Source organism: Sapajus apella, unplaced genomic scaffold, assembly GCF_009761245.1.
Source record: "Sapajus apella isolate SASKATOON/1434 unplaced genomic scaffold, GSC_monkey_1.0 scaffold18, whole genome shotgun sequence".
Classification (NCBI taxonomy): Eukaryota; Metazoa; Chordata; class Mammalia; order Primates; family Cebidae; genus Sapajus; species Sapajus apella.
This window is the reverse complement of record NW_022436958.1, coordinates 25729845-25746291: the sequence shown is the minus strand read 5'-3', so window position 1 is coordinate 25746291 and position 16447 is coordinate 25729845. Positions and strand designations below refer to the sequence as shown.

Below are 16447 nucleotides of genomic sequence, written 5' to 3'. Positions count from 1 at the left end.
CTAGCTACTCATCTTAATGTGATATCCTCTTTGCTGTTATATAAAAGGAGAAATAATTATATGGCTTGAAGAGGTATTGAAAAAATATCTTCTGGTCTATTTCCCCTTTTGTCTAGCAAGAGCACAAAAATTCAAAAAAAATTATCTACTTCCTTTAAATGTTCAGAAAAGAATTACTCTGATCTGCTTAAACTGTCAAATTAAGAAATAGAACTGCTTCTTAAAGTAGAATCTAAAATCCGTCTAATGCATTCTGAGTCCTTCTTGTCTCTGAATCCATATCATCACCAAATTTGAGAAATATTTATTGAGCCCCTACTATGTGAAACACATACAACAATGAGATGCAAATGAGCTTGGGGCACCAGCCCTACTCTTAAGAAACCTTTCTATTAGTGAGTGGGGAATCTTAGCCTTTCAGCCCAATTTATCAAGGCTCTAATTATGTCTTTGCTTTTCTTTTAATCATTTTGAAATTCTTTTGTTGAGGTTCACCAAATTGAACAGCATTCAAAAGGATGATAATCCTATATTTAATCATAGATTGTATAAGCTTTATGATCTAAAATCACATTAAATATTTAGTTTTCCTGCAGTGAATTCAATCAAACCACTGGTTTTGTTTATTTGTTTTTGTTTTCTGCACAACTGTCTAATATTTTGGATTTTTTTGAGGGAGTGGGTAATACAGCATAATTTAGGAAGTAAAGAATAGACGGCAAATTGTTTGAGATTCTAGGCATCACTGAATACCACTAGTTTCAAGTCTTTTATATGCCTCTGAAGACTCTATAAAAATCTAGCATAGAGAAAATAAGACAATGCTGGTTCCAAGCTAGGGAGGCAAGACTGAGGAGATGGACACCTTTGTAAAGCATCCTCCCTCACCTTAACTCATACCTTAGTGACTCAGAAAACAGAAAATGGCAGCTGTGGTGGCTTGAGATGTGTGCTGAGATTTTTGCTGAGATTTTTAGCTTAGTGCTGTCTGTGTGATTGCATAGATAATTCCACTGTATGTAGAAAACTGAGATAGTGTTACAGTATCAGAGGTAACATGAGCACTGGCTTGAGACCAAATTGTGAACCAGTTGAAGAATGTCTTCCTGCTCTGTCACTCAGGCTAGAGTACAGTGGTGCAATCTCAGCTCATTGCAACTTCCTTCTCCCGAGTTTAAGCAATTCTCCCTCCTCAGCTTCCTGAGTAGCTGGGATTACAGGTGTGCACCACCGTGGCTAATTTTTGTGTTTTTGTAGGGACAGCATTTCTCTATGTTGGCCAGGCTAGTCTCAAACTCCTGGCCTCAAGTAATCCGCCGCCCAAAGTGCTGGAATTACTGGCATAAGCCAGCAAGCCAGGCCAGGGTCATTCTTTTAAATGGACTCTCACATCCCTTGCAAAATGTTCCGGATCACCCAAGGGCCAGGTGCTCACCTACTTCCCTCTGGCAGCCAGGACTCTCATTGCAGCACCAATGGTCACTTTCCATGGGCATCACTCTCCCCATCCAAAATTATGCCATGGTCCCTCGTTACTTGCTAGGCCTCATGCAGGCACCTAAAAAGTTACATCAAAGCAGTGTGTGTTATAGATCTTCACAACTATCCAAACATTAAAAGAGTGGGAAAGGCAGAAATGTCAGGCACATGTTAGGTCCAGGTTGGAGAGGTTTTTTTGGAGGGGCTGGACAAGAGTCTTTTTTGAGGCTCCTCAAATTGTGCTTTGGAGGCAAGTTTTGCTTTGCCTTCACACGAAGGCAACCTTGATGAAATTATTAGTACAATCTTCAATATGACAAAAGTCAAAAAGTAAGCATGATATTCTATGACTCTGTAACACTTATAAAAATCTGAATGCATTCTTGCTGAAGAACTACAAAAGCTCCACAATGCAAGTCACTTAACTGAGTACTTGCAGAGGGACTCTAAGCATCAAAGTGAGAATTTTGGCCAATAGACTATTTGAAATTTCCCCATGGGTGGAGGACTTTACAAGCTTAAGGCATACTGCCCAGTATACAATCCATTTTTCAGTTTAGCTTGAGATCAGATGTTCCTTTCCTTTTCTGATTTCAAGTCAGATCCCTGGGGAGATTGTCAAATGGCATCTTATTTTCAAAAATTTGAAATGCATATGCATTCACAGAGATGGGGGTTGTGAATGAGAATGTAGAAGAGCACATACTAAACTTCAGTACAATTATAGAATTTCAGAGCTGGAAGGCACTTCAGTGACCATTTCAGTCTAGTGTGTGCAAATTTTACAGTCCCAGGGGTTAAAAGGACTTGAGTTTAATTCAAGGTCTGCCAAGAACTGGCAATGTGGCCTTAAAAAGTTCTATCAGCTGACTAAACCTCACATTTACTTTCTACAAAATGAGAGGGTTCTATTAGATGATTTCTAGAGCTGTTCCCCACTTTCACAGTCTGTATTTAATCCATTCACCTCACCATGAAGGTCAGAAAACTGACACCCAGGAAAGTTAAGTGACTTTTAAGTACCTACTGGAAGAACAGCAACCACCACCTATGTCTCCATTTCTTCATTCCTGTATTCTTTTCATTAGGTTTGTAGCTGCAGAGGGGCTGATACTTAATTGTTTGTTTATTTTTTCTGTTTATACAGATATTTTTTTTTAATTTTACTTTGAACAGCAAGGTTTGTTGTTTTTCTTTCTTTCTTTCTTTCCTTCTAGAGAATTTGTAAGAGGAAATGAGCTTCCTCGTCCAATTCAGTATTTATGCTGGTCGCCTGTTGGGAGTAAATTAGTAAGTGTTTAAATTTTTGAAATGTTTAATCATGTAAATAAAAGAGGAGCCATTTGATTTTGGCCTTTGTTAAATTTCCCTGCCTGAAAGAAAAAAAATACATTCATGACTATTTTAGTGGTTAAAAACGGGAAGAGTTTTGATAAATTGAAACCCATCTGAGAATTCCGCAAAATCTCAAGCTCATGGATAGACTTCTTTAAATATAGCAGTCAAAAACTTTATCCTTATACTCAGCCAGAATGCGTTGTGCCAGAAAGCTCAGGAAAAATATGGTTTTCACAAGTTTCCCAGACTAGCTTCAGACAACATGAAATTTGGTCCAAGCTCTTATTTAAGGACTCTAAATAAAGATTAGATCTGGCTAGCTATTAATATTCAGAGATTTATTCTACTTTCTGTCAATATACATAATTATTTATTTGGGGGTAATGAAATAACTAAGAAAACAGTAGGCTTTATTCTTTAACTAATTCAGACTTTAAAATTTATAATTAATGTTAATGTGGGTTTGTTGAATTTTTTGACTTATTAAAATAATATTTTAGTTGTGAATCTTTTTTGTATCTGTATTGCAACTCCGTTTAAAGGTATTAGATGAAAAATTAAAACAAATATACAGCCTTCATTGAATTTGTTATGGAATTTCCCCCTTATTGACTAACTTACCACCACTGCTAGGCATATGTCTACAAAAACAATATCTATTTGAAACAAAGACCAGGAGATCCGCCTTTTCAAATAACATTTAATGGAAGAGAAAATAAAATATTTAATGGAATCCCAGACTGGGTTTACGAAGGTAAGCTATATTCCTTTCTTGTTGCTAATGCTTTAGGCTTTAATTTAAAATAATTTCATTTATTTAGTAAGATTTAGATGAGTGGTATCTTATTTTCAAGAAGGGTAGCATTGCTGCAAATTGTCACTAGGTTAGGGTTAGGGCATACATATTTTAAAAGAACAAATTCTTTTTATCAGAAAACTAGTAGAATTGATTTTCATTAACATTACTATGAAGTGGTAGTAATGATTTAAAATTCAAAAGGTATATGGTTCTTAGGTACTGTATTAGTACATTTTCTCATGTTTAGTTTGTCTTCAGAAAACATTTTTTTTTTTTTCAAAACCAAACCACTGTCTATGTTATCTTGTGGGGAGATATTTTTACTTTCTGATACTCTGTTGATTTTGTCCTCATTCTAGATCATGTAGAATTCTGGACTTAACTGGACTTTAAAAAGACTTCTAGTATCTATCTATCTGTCTATCTATCTATCTATCTATCTACCTACCTACCTACCTATCAGGGAAATGCAACTTTTAATGTTTATGTCACTCTCTAGTACAATTATAGTTCTTACTGTTTTCGCTATTTTAGGTGACTAATAAAAACCAGAAGCTTTCCTGAAGGAAAACATGAATTATTGTCAACATGTTCATTATTTATTTTAAAAGTTACATTTCTGATTAATTTCATATTCTAACAAGGCTGGTTGATGTTTGATATAGACTAAAAGGTTAAACTATTTGTCTTAACTCAGATTACGTGATTTTAAAATAACCAAAGTATGACATATGTCACATCCACTCAAATTATTTCAGTCAATAAATAGCTATTTAGAAGTATTTACAATGATGTTAGGAGTAAGATGTAATTATAGTTAATATGCTAGTACTTATTTTTCAGAGGAAATGCTTGCTACAAAATATGCTCTCTGGTGGTCTCCTAATGGAAAATTTTTGGCATATGTGGAATTTAATGATACAGATATACCAGTTATTGCCTATTCCTATTATGGTGATGGACAATATCCTAGAACAATAAATATTCCATACCCAAAGGTATGTTGAATACTTTCAGCAGATGCTTTCATTTTCCTGGTATCAAAATGAGCAATGATTTACCATGAGTGAAGGTGGGATCAACAAGTTTGGAGAGCTTCTTATCCTTGTGCATTGTAAGGCAAACATTGTACTGTGCTCTATTATTTATGTGGACATCTGTTGCTTTGGACATCTGGTTGTGCTGGATGAAGTAGACTTTGCAAAATCTATTGCAGAATCTTTGAAAAACATATGGTCTTGATCATGGAGGAAAAACAAGCTTAACTTAATTTTAATTTTTTTCATATTTCATGCTCCAAATTCAGGGTAAAGTTCTGTTTTGCAATTCTCTCTTGAATTCTCATGTAAATGCAAACTAGAATGAGAAATACAAATGTGGAATTTGATGTTCCTGTCAGGTAGAAGCAGGCATGGTTTATAGTTTTTTCTGGATATACAAGATAGGTTAAATTTGTAAGTCTCAATTTCTCCCTTGAAAGAATTAGACATGGTGTGAGCCCATAGTTTCTTGAATATTTAACATTGTAGAGTTGTTATACATTCTTTCTATTCTGTCTCACGTCTGGAGGGAGGAGACCTGAGTGTGCAGTAGGAGAATTCGATCAGGTCTCAGTGAAGAAGCAGCATATCCTAATTTCAATGTAAAAAAGATATCAGAAAAAAATGGAATCGAAGCACAAATTCACCTCCTGCACAAGGAATCGGATGTGATTTTAGAGTTCATTCTTTGTTCTTCGGATCCTATTGCTTTTACTTGCCAAGGGGAGCACTGTCATGGCTAGATACAGTGGGTCCCTGTGTGACAAAGATGGGTGGATGTGGCATATACACAAGTGAATTCTAAGCAAGCCAAAGTAGCCATAGAAAAAGAAATAGAATTGCAGATAGTCTAATGTTTATGTTAAAAGTCTAAAAGCTGTATAAAACCTCTAAAAACTGAAGATGTTTGGGAGAGGCCTGTCACTTCTGGGGGACCCAAGATGTGAAAGAACTCAGATCTTTGGGAGGATCTATGGGAGCAGGAAGAGATGGGGAACCCAGAACTGAAGAATGACTGATAATGATTGGGAAGTTGGGACCCACATTCTCCTGTTTCCTTGAGGCTTAAAGTAGCTAAAACATCTAGCATCGGATGAAGATGTGGGACAATTCCAAAGAACTACGGAAAGTCCCTGCTAAACTTGGGAATGAAACAGGGAGGTCCTATGGGAGATTAAACAATTAGATGAATTCAAACAGCACTGAGTCATTAAATACTGTGTACCTACATTTGATGAATTTAAATTTTGTTACAACTGTAAGATTTTCTCTTTCTACAGCAAAATAACAGAGGAAGTCTAAGAAATTGTCTAGGTATGAGCTATACTCATGTAAATTTTAAGCATACAGTAGTATAGAAAGCAGAAAACAAGAAAAGTATAAATCTCATGGTACTTCATATAGAGGGGAAATTTCCCTAATCTTTTAGAGATGGTGGCAGTAATAATACAAGCAGGTAGGAGACTGAGCATTTGGTGATCGTCCTAGACCAAATCATATGACAAAAGCAAAAGGTGTCTTTCATTTATTTTTCTTTTCCATTCTCCTTCCAAATTAATCCCCCTCTGAACTCTTCTTGGCATTCAGAGATATGATTATTATTATAATTATCCAATAATTAAAACGAGAGAGAGATCTGTCTTGGAAATCAGAAAAGACAATACAGATCATAAAACCGCAATTACATATCAAAAATGATTTTCCCTATAAATTAAAGCTCTCTCATTAGACATTTAAAATATCTATTTTCACTCTGGTTGAAACATTTGTAATTGCCCTGCAAGTAAAATTGAAATAAAATCCCTGGTCATGCTACAAATAGAATGTATTCCACTGTGATGTATGTAATATTATTCGCATAGAAAAATATGTCTAAATTCCTAAAGTTTCTTTAAAATGTTGGTGGTACTTGAAATTTTATGAGCTTATATATCTTAACTTTTTTGACAGGCTGGAGCGAAGAATCCTGTTGTTCGGGTATTTATTATTGATACCACTTACCCTGAATATGTAGGTCCCCAGGAAGTGCCTGTTCCGGCAATGATAGCCTCAAGGTAAATCATCTCAGATCCCTCCCATCTTTCTAGTCTATATTCTAGTGAGTTTATGCTATGCATGCTAGAAGGAAAAAGAAATAAGTGAATAAAAGTTGCATACAGTACAAAGCTAAAGATATACAAAATTAAAATTGACAAATAAGTTTCCTTAATTGGCTTTTCAAAATTAGTCCTTTCACACACATAAACATGACCTCGGTAATCATTCTAAGTGAAACTTTCCTCAGATGTACATATGTGAACTTGGGACCAAGAAGCAGATAGTAAAATACATGTATGTCCTCACCTGGGCTTCTTTCAAGTTTGACTGACTTTATCTCAAGCCGGGGTTTGTAGATCTATGTGAATCACATGTGTATGATAAATAAGAGAAGATAAGGTAACCCTCTCTAAAAATTAGCATTTTTCACTGTGAAGCAGGCTATTCTCATTTATCTGGTTTTAGAATTGTCTAGAGATGAACTGCAGGCAGGCAGGGACGTGAAGCATTCTCACTTCCCCAGCATGATGCCCTATGTCTGATTGTCTGATTAGTCCAGATTATAGCAACCTTCAGTCAGTCATCTGTGGTCTTTCTGGTTAAAGTGGATAAAAGGAAGAGGTGCCCAAGCCCTGCATGCTGGGCTTTCTTAACACTTCCCAATGCCTAGCAGGCCAAGTTTGGGTCTTTTTCTCCTGCCTCATGAAGAATAACCAGGATCAAATGACTTATCACTAATAGGGACAAGAACCCCATGAGAGGCCTCTACTGGGCCTTGCTAAGATGAGTCCAGTCTTGTATAATCCAACATGACTTTAGGTTTTTGAATTATCTGCTATTCCCCATTCTGATACAGTCGATGAAAACTTGACTCAATACATCATTTTTTTTTAAAAGTGTCATTCTCCATAGGTGGCAAATGAAATGAGCGTAACACAAGGAGTCCAGAGGCTTGTTTAAACAGCTACAAAATACTAACAATAAAATAGTGGTAGCAAACATGTTCTGAACACTCATCATGTGGCAGACATAGTTCACAAGTGGTTTAAGCACTCTCAGCCAATGTTTACAGCAATCTTTAAAATAGGTAGTATTAATCTCATTTTATGAAAAACTAGAATAGTTAAGTAACTGGCCTAAAGGCATATAACTATTAGGACATGAAGCCAGGATTTGAGCCTGAGACCCCTTCCGGATCTGTGATTTCCTTTACATCGATGTTCCAGAATTATGTGATTCATTTTATGCTGATGTTTTCTAGCTACACGTTCATCCTTAGAATCATATAATCATTGCTGGCATTCACTGACATCTAGTATGTGCCAAACCCTATTTGAGTTATTTTGCATATATTACCTGTGATTTATTCCACAAGCCTAAATTTCAATACCTGACCTCACATCTAAAACTTAGCTTCCAACATGAATTTGCCTGGAGACAAAGACTGTCTTTTTATCACACTTCTCTCTCTCTCAACTAATTTAAAGGTGAAAAATTGAGTTGACTTGTGCAAAATAGCCAGCTTATTGCATTTTTACCCCTCTAGATTAAGCAGTAGCTTTGGCATTATGTTTTAAATTGTTTTCTAAGATGTTAAAATCCAGAAATGGGAAGAAAACCCATATATGAAATAATTTCATTAGATGAAGAAACTCTCATAGATAATTTTTAAGTAAGTAGATATATTTAAACTTTCTCTCCGGAGGAAGGAAAGTTTTGTCTTTCTTATCTATTAAATAAATATGATATCATAATGAAATATATCCTTTAGAAAACAAAAATTAAGAAATTATTTGTGTATGAAACTGGTTTATGCTTGTGACTGTTTCCATTTTATTTGCAGTGACTATTATTTCAGTTGGCTCACCTGGGTTACTGATGAACGCGTATGTTTGCAGTGGCTAAAAAGAATCCAGAATGTTTCAGTCTTGTCTATATGTGATTTCAGGGAAGACTGGCAGATATGGGATTGTCCAAAGGTAGGATATATTAAGGTCACAGATATGTATTTCTGAAGATCAGAGCACAATAGTGGGGACTCATTTATAGCTAACATTTTATGCTGTAAAGCCAGGATTGCTGCATTCAACTCTCAACTGCTTTGCAAAAAAGCACTCTATTCACGGGTCCATCATTTTGTTAAATAAATAGGATACCTTTTATTTTCTTGAATGACTTAAACCTTGAAATTGAATACCTAAAAAGAAAAAATGGGACAACATGACACTGGGAAAATCAGATATCTGTTCTCAATTATCGTGGTAAACCAGCCTTTTGAGATTATAACATTGACACTCCAATAAAAAGCAAAATAATGCGGATGAAACCATTACATGGATCTACTAGGGAAATACATATGTTTTAAACAAAAGAACCAGAGAAGAAATGCAAATGGGGCATGTTCTATTCATTGTTAAAAATTTTAAATGAAAAATTCTAAAGGAAATGGATATTATCAAAAGAAAGCCAAATATGCTGATTTTTTTTTTTTTTTTTTTTTTTGAGATGGTGTCTTGCTCTTTCACCAGGCTAAAGTACAGTGATGTGATCTCAGCTCACTGCAACCTCTGCCTCCCAGGTTCAAGTGATTCTCCTGCCTTAGCCTCCTAAGTAGCTGGGACTACAGGTGCCTGCCACCACACCCAACTAGTTTTTGTATTTTTATAGAGATGGGGTTTCACCGTGTTGGCCAGGATGGTCTCAATCTCTTGATCTCGGGATCCACTCGTCTCAGCCTCCCAAAGTGCTAGGAATACAGGCCTGAGCCACAGTGCCTGGCCCAAATATTCTGATTTTAAAATCAAATGAGAATTACTGAGAACATGACATATATTAGATCAAATTATTCTGTTATCTTGTTATCTTAGGATAGTACCCCATATGTACTAATTTTGGGCAGAAAAAGGCTTGAAAACTAAGCACAGATTTATTGTTGAGCTTTAATTGTTTCTGTTGCTCAAATTCAAACGTAATCTATTGAATTAATGAGTCAGAAAAACCGCTTAACCAATACATAAGCTTTAAAATAGGCCTGTTCTTAATTACTCATATTAGAGTCTGAGAGATACAAAATGTTTTCTTCAAATAGGAAATTTGATGGGTACATTACATGAGACTTCTAATTATGAAGAAATGTTTCATTAAAACAAACATAGAACAATCATATTTCATAAAGTAATAAGAAAAGTGCAGAACAATAAAAGTAAATAACTAAATTTCATCTAGAAATTAGGACATTATGTTTTGCAAGAAAAAAGTCATATGAGCCTGTTTGGAAATATATCAGGATTATAATAGTCAACATTACTCTGGCTAAAAATATTTTTTTAAATCACTACTGTGTCTGTGAGAGGCTTGAGTAATTTTGATGGAATATGCTGGAAGCTTATTTTTATCTTATATATATTTTGATATACAAAGCAGAAAGATTTTGGCTTTAATGCAGTATCATAGGCAAAGAAAGGATAGACTAATCTTGATTATACTAGTTAATTAGATTAGTCAGCTTTGTGTGACTATGTCTTTAAACTTTTCAATAAATCTAGGTATTAGGGACTATTGCTTTAATTTTATTAGTTTGAACATGATAAGATTTATAATTTAGACACAATTTTTAGCTCCTAAAACTAGGAATTTTAAAACTGTGATTGCTTTGAAATCTGAAATTCTAATTTATCAAAATCTGAGACAACTTTAATCCAAACTGACAGAACATTTAAGATGCTCATTCAATGAGGTGTGGAAGTCCCTGGAATATAAACTTTAGTTTTACAGCCAGAAAACAGTGCTTAAATTTAGAATATCATGTTTGAATAACCTTAGAATTTCTAAACACCTCTGTTTCAAAATAGTTTGATAAATGCATGCAACACATTTTTAGATTTGAGAACAACAGTGTTGAATTTCCCAGAAACCATCCTCATGACTGATGTGTGCGTGTGCGTGTGTGTATGTGTGTGTGTGTGTATGCATGTGTACAGGCACACACTTTGAAAACAATATTTAAGGTTAAGTGACCCAGCAACATTTTATTCATGCTGAGAGTCATGCCCAAAACAAAGAGGCAAAGGAAACTGGCAACAGTTACTTGTAATAAAATTACATTAGTGAGATTTACCAAGAAATTTATAGTTAGGGAATGAAAGATCTTTTATATTATGCTTCCTCCTCTGAAAAGGGAATTAAAATTAATTTTACTTTTATGGCTAAAAATAATAAATCAAAAAAGTTTCACTATTTTTTCCAAGTCTCATCTTACTTGTTCCCTCTGAGGCATTGGCCTATTCCTGTAAGAGAAAATCCAGACTGTGCTCTTAAAATTTGTATTCCCCTGCCTTTTATGACAGTACACCCTGTCATGGTTCTCCTTCTGCTTCATTGACTGTTCTTTTCCTTTCCAGCTCTTCTTCTGACTTCTCTAGAAATCTTATTATTCTCCAAGTTAATGTATTTGCAAGGTAGGCTCACTGCTATAACAACAACTATAAAAAACCTCCAATAATTCAGTGGGTTAATACAGTAGAAATTTGTTGCACATTCATGTAACCATCCAATAGTGAGTCCAGGTAAGTGGGGTGTGGTGAGGGATGGGGAATGGGGTACTCTGCTCCATATAGTCATTCAGGAACCCAGGTGATGACATTTCTGCTAACTGGCTTCTAACACTATTCCAAAGTTTGTCAAACCTGAGCATCAACATCCAGCTGAGGCATGGAGAAAACAATGAAAAATAATGTATGTGAGGCTTTTATGGAGTAGGTCTAAAAGTAGCATGAGGTATTCCTGCTCACACACCATTAACTAGAACTTATCAAATAACCACAGTCAACTGAAGGAAGGCTGGGAAATACATTTCATAGCTGTGTCCCTAGCAAAAATAGGAAATGGTCTGCTGATTATCCTGCTGTCTGTCTCAACTCTGTATTCATTCACTTTGGGTAATTTTAATCTTTACCAGAGCTTTATATTATACTTGCCAGTAACTCTCAGACTTATTGCTGAGGATTTGAACTTTTCAATATGTGTGGCTACATTTTCTCTGTTCCATTCTCACTGCCATGAGCTTGCTTAGAGTCTTGATTATAGCTTGATTAGAATCATTCTTTTCTCAAACATTACAATAGCCTTCCAGTTGGTCCCTCTGCCTACTTCCATCTTACCCACTTTGAATTTATCCGCTGTATCATGTTCATAATCACATTTTCCAAATTGTGAATTGGAAGACCTTCAAAAGATTTACCAAGTAGGAGAAATTGAAGCTTCTTAGGCTACCATAAAGCTTCTCCAAGATCTTGCTGATAAATATGCATTCTTCTTCATCTTCTAACTCTTTCCTGTAGTCACTCTCCACTTAGCCATACTGAGCCATCTGTTGGGTGACTAAGCTAGTCTGGTCTCTATGCTATTTACTTTACCTATAATGTTCTTCCTTCTCTAATTATTTATCTAGAAAAGTCTATTCATTTTTTTTAGGATTACTAAATATTTATTTAGTAAATAATCAGTTTTATTATGCTAAAATATAACTCAAACTAAGATTCAGTGCAAATTTTAAATTTTGGCTACTTCATAAGACCCAGAACAGAAAGAATTTAACCTAAACTCCATTGTTTTACCTACACCACATCAAGTGGATTGTGCCAGGCCTCCATAGATGTGATAATTCCAAGTCATTGCCTCATGGAAGATTTAAGCATAAATATTAAAGATCTGCAAGAAAATTACCCATGTGTATACAACAGTGCTGTTACATGAGATTTTTAATGTTGTCCTCTTAAACTCAAATTTGAAGTTAGTTGACTAGTAATGGTACACTTTGATCAGGCAGCTTAACTGTTTCCAAATGTCCAGATTATATTTAGGAAAAAAACATGTTCTCCTAATACTATGTTTGATGTGATCTTTTGTCTTTTAGGCACAAGAGCATATAGAAGAAAGCAGAACTGGATGGGCTGGTGGAGTATGATTTTGTTATCTTTTTCTTTGAACTTCACATTCTCAGCTATCAAAGGACTATTTGCAATATGCCCAACTGGCACTATGTGTTTTCATAGAGAAAAATATCAAAATAAAAAACACATAGGTAGTGATCTCTTGAGTGATTTTGTGCTAGACAATTTCAATATTCATCTTTTTAGAATTCTATCAAAAATAACTCATATTCCTCATGTCCCAATTTTAAGTTTGTCAGCTGAATCCTTGATATCTATAACTAATATTACTTTTTAAAGTAATACAATATAGATCATTTTTCAAAATGAAACACAACCCCTGATATGGTAAAATATTTACTAGCCATTTGAATCCAAGAAAAATAAACACATTGGTTATCCTTGTAATTTAAAGACAATCTACCTCTTATCAAATTTCATATAACATGTACCAAAGTTCATATATGTATACTCTTTCCAGTATTTAGATAATGATTTGGTATCAAATGGGAAAATGTGTGTTTTGTTATTTGTGATCATTTGTGTTTGGAAGTTTAGGATAAGTTTATCCAATAATTTATGGGGATTTTAAATGTAAAATCATGCTTTAGGTAATAGCAATTGTACTCTACATAGTATATAAAGAATAAAAATTAAGACAAGAAAATGAGTGAAGATTGGTAGATGCTGCCACTTTCCACAAACATGTAATTCAATTCAATTAGCATTTGAAGAGGAAAGGCTACTTCTCTAAGTTTTGTACACATTATGTGATGAAAAAGGAAACTCTTAGGATCTGTTTTAACACATTAGCCCTTGATCCAAGGACAATAAAAAATTCAGAAATCAATGCTAAGATGATAAATTATATAAAAATTTACACCTAAATTGGCTAGGAAGAAGATAAATTGTAAAGTGACAATCTTCAAATATTAAAAACTCTTCATTGTACACTTTTTTGTATCCAGTGATTTTGGCTTACATGCTATTGAATGTATGCTTTGTCTTTAATTAAAATACCTCTGTTTTATTCATTAACTAGGGAATAGTTACTTTATTTATTGTATACAGTAAATGTAAATTACATTCTGAGGTAACAAGATAATAAAGATAAGTATGTAATTCAGAAAAAAAAAATTATCCTATTTAAATTCACTTTTCCTACTGTCCTATACAGCACAGGAAAAAATAGTAGTGTTCAGTGAAAGAAAAGTATTCTCTAAATTTTATGGATTCTTAATCAGTCTGAATCTTATCTTTTAGAAAGATAATTCTTAGATTGGTATTTGAAATTTTGAGAAAATAAATTAATCTACCAGTTCACTTACACTACAAAGATTTCTAGTAAAGAATAAAGGGAAGGGAGAATGCTTGAAAATATTCTTTAGTTATGTTCTCCAAGATGACAATATAACTAGATTTACTGTACAGTTACATGAATAATGTAATTTTACAATTAGATCAACAATAATACCAAAAACCCTTTCAAAGACATTATTTAGAGCCTCTATATACATTTATTTTGAAAATGCTGCAGTGTTCAAAACACTCCAAAACATTTTAGAATGCATCTTTTGAAAGCTCCTATTTATAATCATCTTGAGGTCAATTATATCTTAATAATTTAAAAAATCTGTATTGCACCAACCTTGCATTCTCATCAAACTAAACTGAATGAATGAATGAATTGCCTGCAGAGCTGTAGAACTTTTAAGAAAAATACCTATCCTCAGTGGAGGCACATATGTCTCCTTTAAAAGAAAATGAGGTCCTTACATTAAATCAAAAGTCATTCCCAACTAAATCTAGAGAGTAAATGAGTTATTTATCTGGGACATGTGATTTTGTGCCAGATCATTTTAATATTCATAGTTTTATAATTCTATTGGGAGCAACTTATTTTAATGTACTAATCTCAATTTCTTAACATCTATCCAGTAGTCAGTAAAACTTCTAAATTCCAGAAAAGGAAATATCAAAAATTATTTGCAATGATCATTGTCAAGAGTAAGTTTACATCCTCCCAACACATTATCTTTAAATGAATTATTAATTAACTTTTGTAAGTTCTGACTTGCCTTTTGAAAAAGTCTGGCCACAATTTTTATAGCCGTAACTCATATATCATAATACATTGTATATTGAATAGCTCCCTTTGACCTATAATCAAACTAGTGACTTAATAAAATTAAGCAGAAAAAAAAACTAGAAACGTGTATGTATTTCAGACATTCATTCAAGTAACAGTTATAAGGTTTTAGTTAAAACATACAGGATAGTCATATTAGTATAAATTTGAAAAGCTATTTTTGATATGTGGTTTCTTTTGCATTTGTGAAAGATATTTAAAATGAAAAAAGACTCTCAGAAATCACCTATGAATTATAAAAGGGACATTAAATGACTGGTTAAAAGTAACTGATCTGTTAGTTGCAGGCATAGAACTAGCAAATAGGTTTCTGAGGGCTTAACTTACCACTTTTTTCCTCCAATACTGACATATCCAGTCTCTTAATTTAGGATTAATAACCTAACTTCTTTTTGGTATTCAATCAGGAAAAATAACAACAAATTTGCTTTTAGAACATTGTTTTTGGCCTGGTGCTGTGGCTCCCGCCTGTAACCCCAACACTTTGGGAGGCCAAGGTGGGTGGATCACAAGGCCTGGAGATCAAGACCAGCCTGACCAACACGTTGAAACCCTGTCTCTACTAAAAATACAAAAATTAGCCAGGCATGGTGGAGTGCACCTGTAATCCCAGTTCTCAGGAGGCTGAGGCAGGAGAATCGCTTAAACCCAGGAGGCAGAGGTTGCAGTGAGCCAAGATCGCACCACTGCGCTCCAGCTTGGGTGACAGAGCAAGACTCCATCTCAAAGCAAAACAACAACAACAATAAAACAAAAAACATGTTTTTGTTTTTTCTTTTGCCCTGTAAAGAACAGACAGAAAAGTGAAAAGTTAATCAAAGGAAGCTTTTACTTAATTTCTTAAATTTGAAAAATGGGCACTGAAGGCGTTATGCTTAGACTGCAAAGTCTCACCAATTGTTTTAAAATAATTTAAGCAATACACTACACCTTCTTTAGTTGGCAGGAAAAATCCCTTGGTTAAAAAAAAAAAAAATGAATTTTCTTCTTGATGCTTGAAAGCTTGTGCTTTTGACCAAGTGTTCACTCGGTTTAGGGAATCAGCTTTAGGTCATTTAACAGTTATAGCAAGATATTCCATGGAGGTAAATAATCTCATCTTCCAAGTAAAGTATTTTAAATGGCTTTGCACTTCATAAAGAGATGAGTAATCTATCAGGAAATCTAAGCTTGATAAAGAAACCAGTGTATGGGCTTTGTTAAAACTGAGGAGAACTTAGTGTGCGTGCTTATCTAGGGTCCAGGTGTGACTTACAAGAAGCACTTAACTTGGAACACATTATGGGCCTAGCTCTAGCAAAATGCATATGGACATATTTCACACTCTCTTTACTTCACCCGAGCTACCTGTTCATCTAAAGCAGCTGTCTTCAATGTGTGCAATGAAAGGGGAGAAGATAACAGTCTGCTTATCGGAAATATTCTTCCTGTTTGCCTAATATCTTAAAACATAACACTCTGCCCTGTATTTTTTTCTTTTCAATAAAAATTAAATGTTAAGTTTTAATCTAGAACAAAGCTCCTTTAAAAGTCCCTTAACTTAACTGACTGCAGGCTTGCATACAATTTTTTTTAATGTGATACCTTGAAAAATTATGTGATTCAGGTTTTATTTTAGTGATTAAGGCAATATAGAACCAAGTTTTGTGTTTCACAGTGAAGAATAAGAAGGAGA

At 34.3% G+C, this 16447-nt stretch overlaps 1 protein-coding gene across 1 annotated transcript in view; it reads left to right on the top strand.

Moving 5' to 3' along the window:
• The window catches only part of FAP (fibroblast activation protein alpha), a 94951-nt gene that overhangs the window by 43854 nt on the left and 34650 nt on the right, over nucleotides 1–16447 (top strand). Inside the window, exons 8-13 of the mRNA XM_032286557.1 lie at nucleotides 2697–2769; nucleotides 3451–3571; nucleotides 4460–4614; nucleotides 6607–6710; nucleotides 8537–8672; nucleotides 12608–12652. Of these exons, the coding sequence (XP_032142448.1) occupies nucleotides 2697–2769; nucleotides 3451–3571; nucleotides 4460–4614; nucleotides 6607–6710; nucleotides 8537–8672; nucleotides 12608–12652 (634 nt within the window). The remainder of the gene's footprint in view (nucleotides 1–2696; nucleotides 2770–3450; nucleotides 3572–4459; nucleotides 4615–6606; nucleotides 6711–8536; nucleotides 8673–12607; nucleotides 12653–16447) is intronic.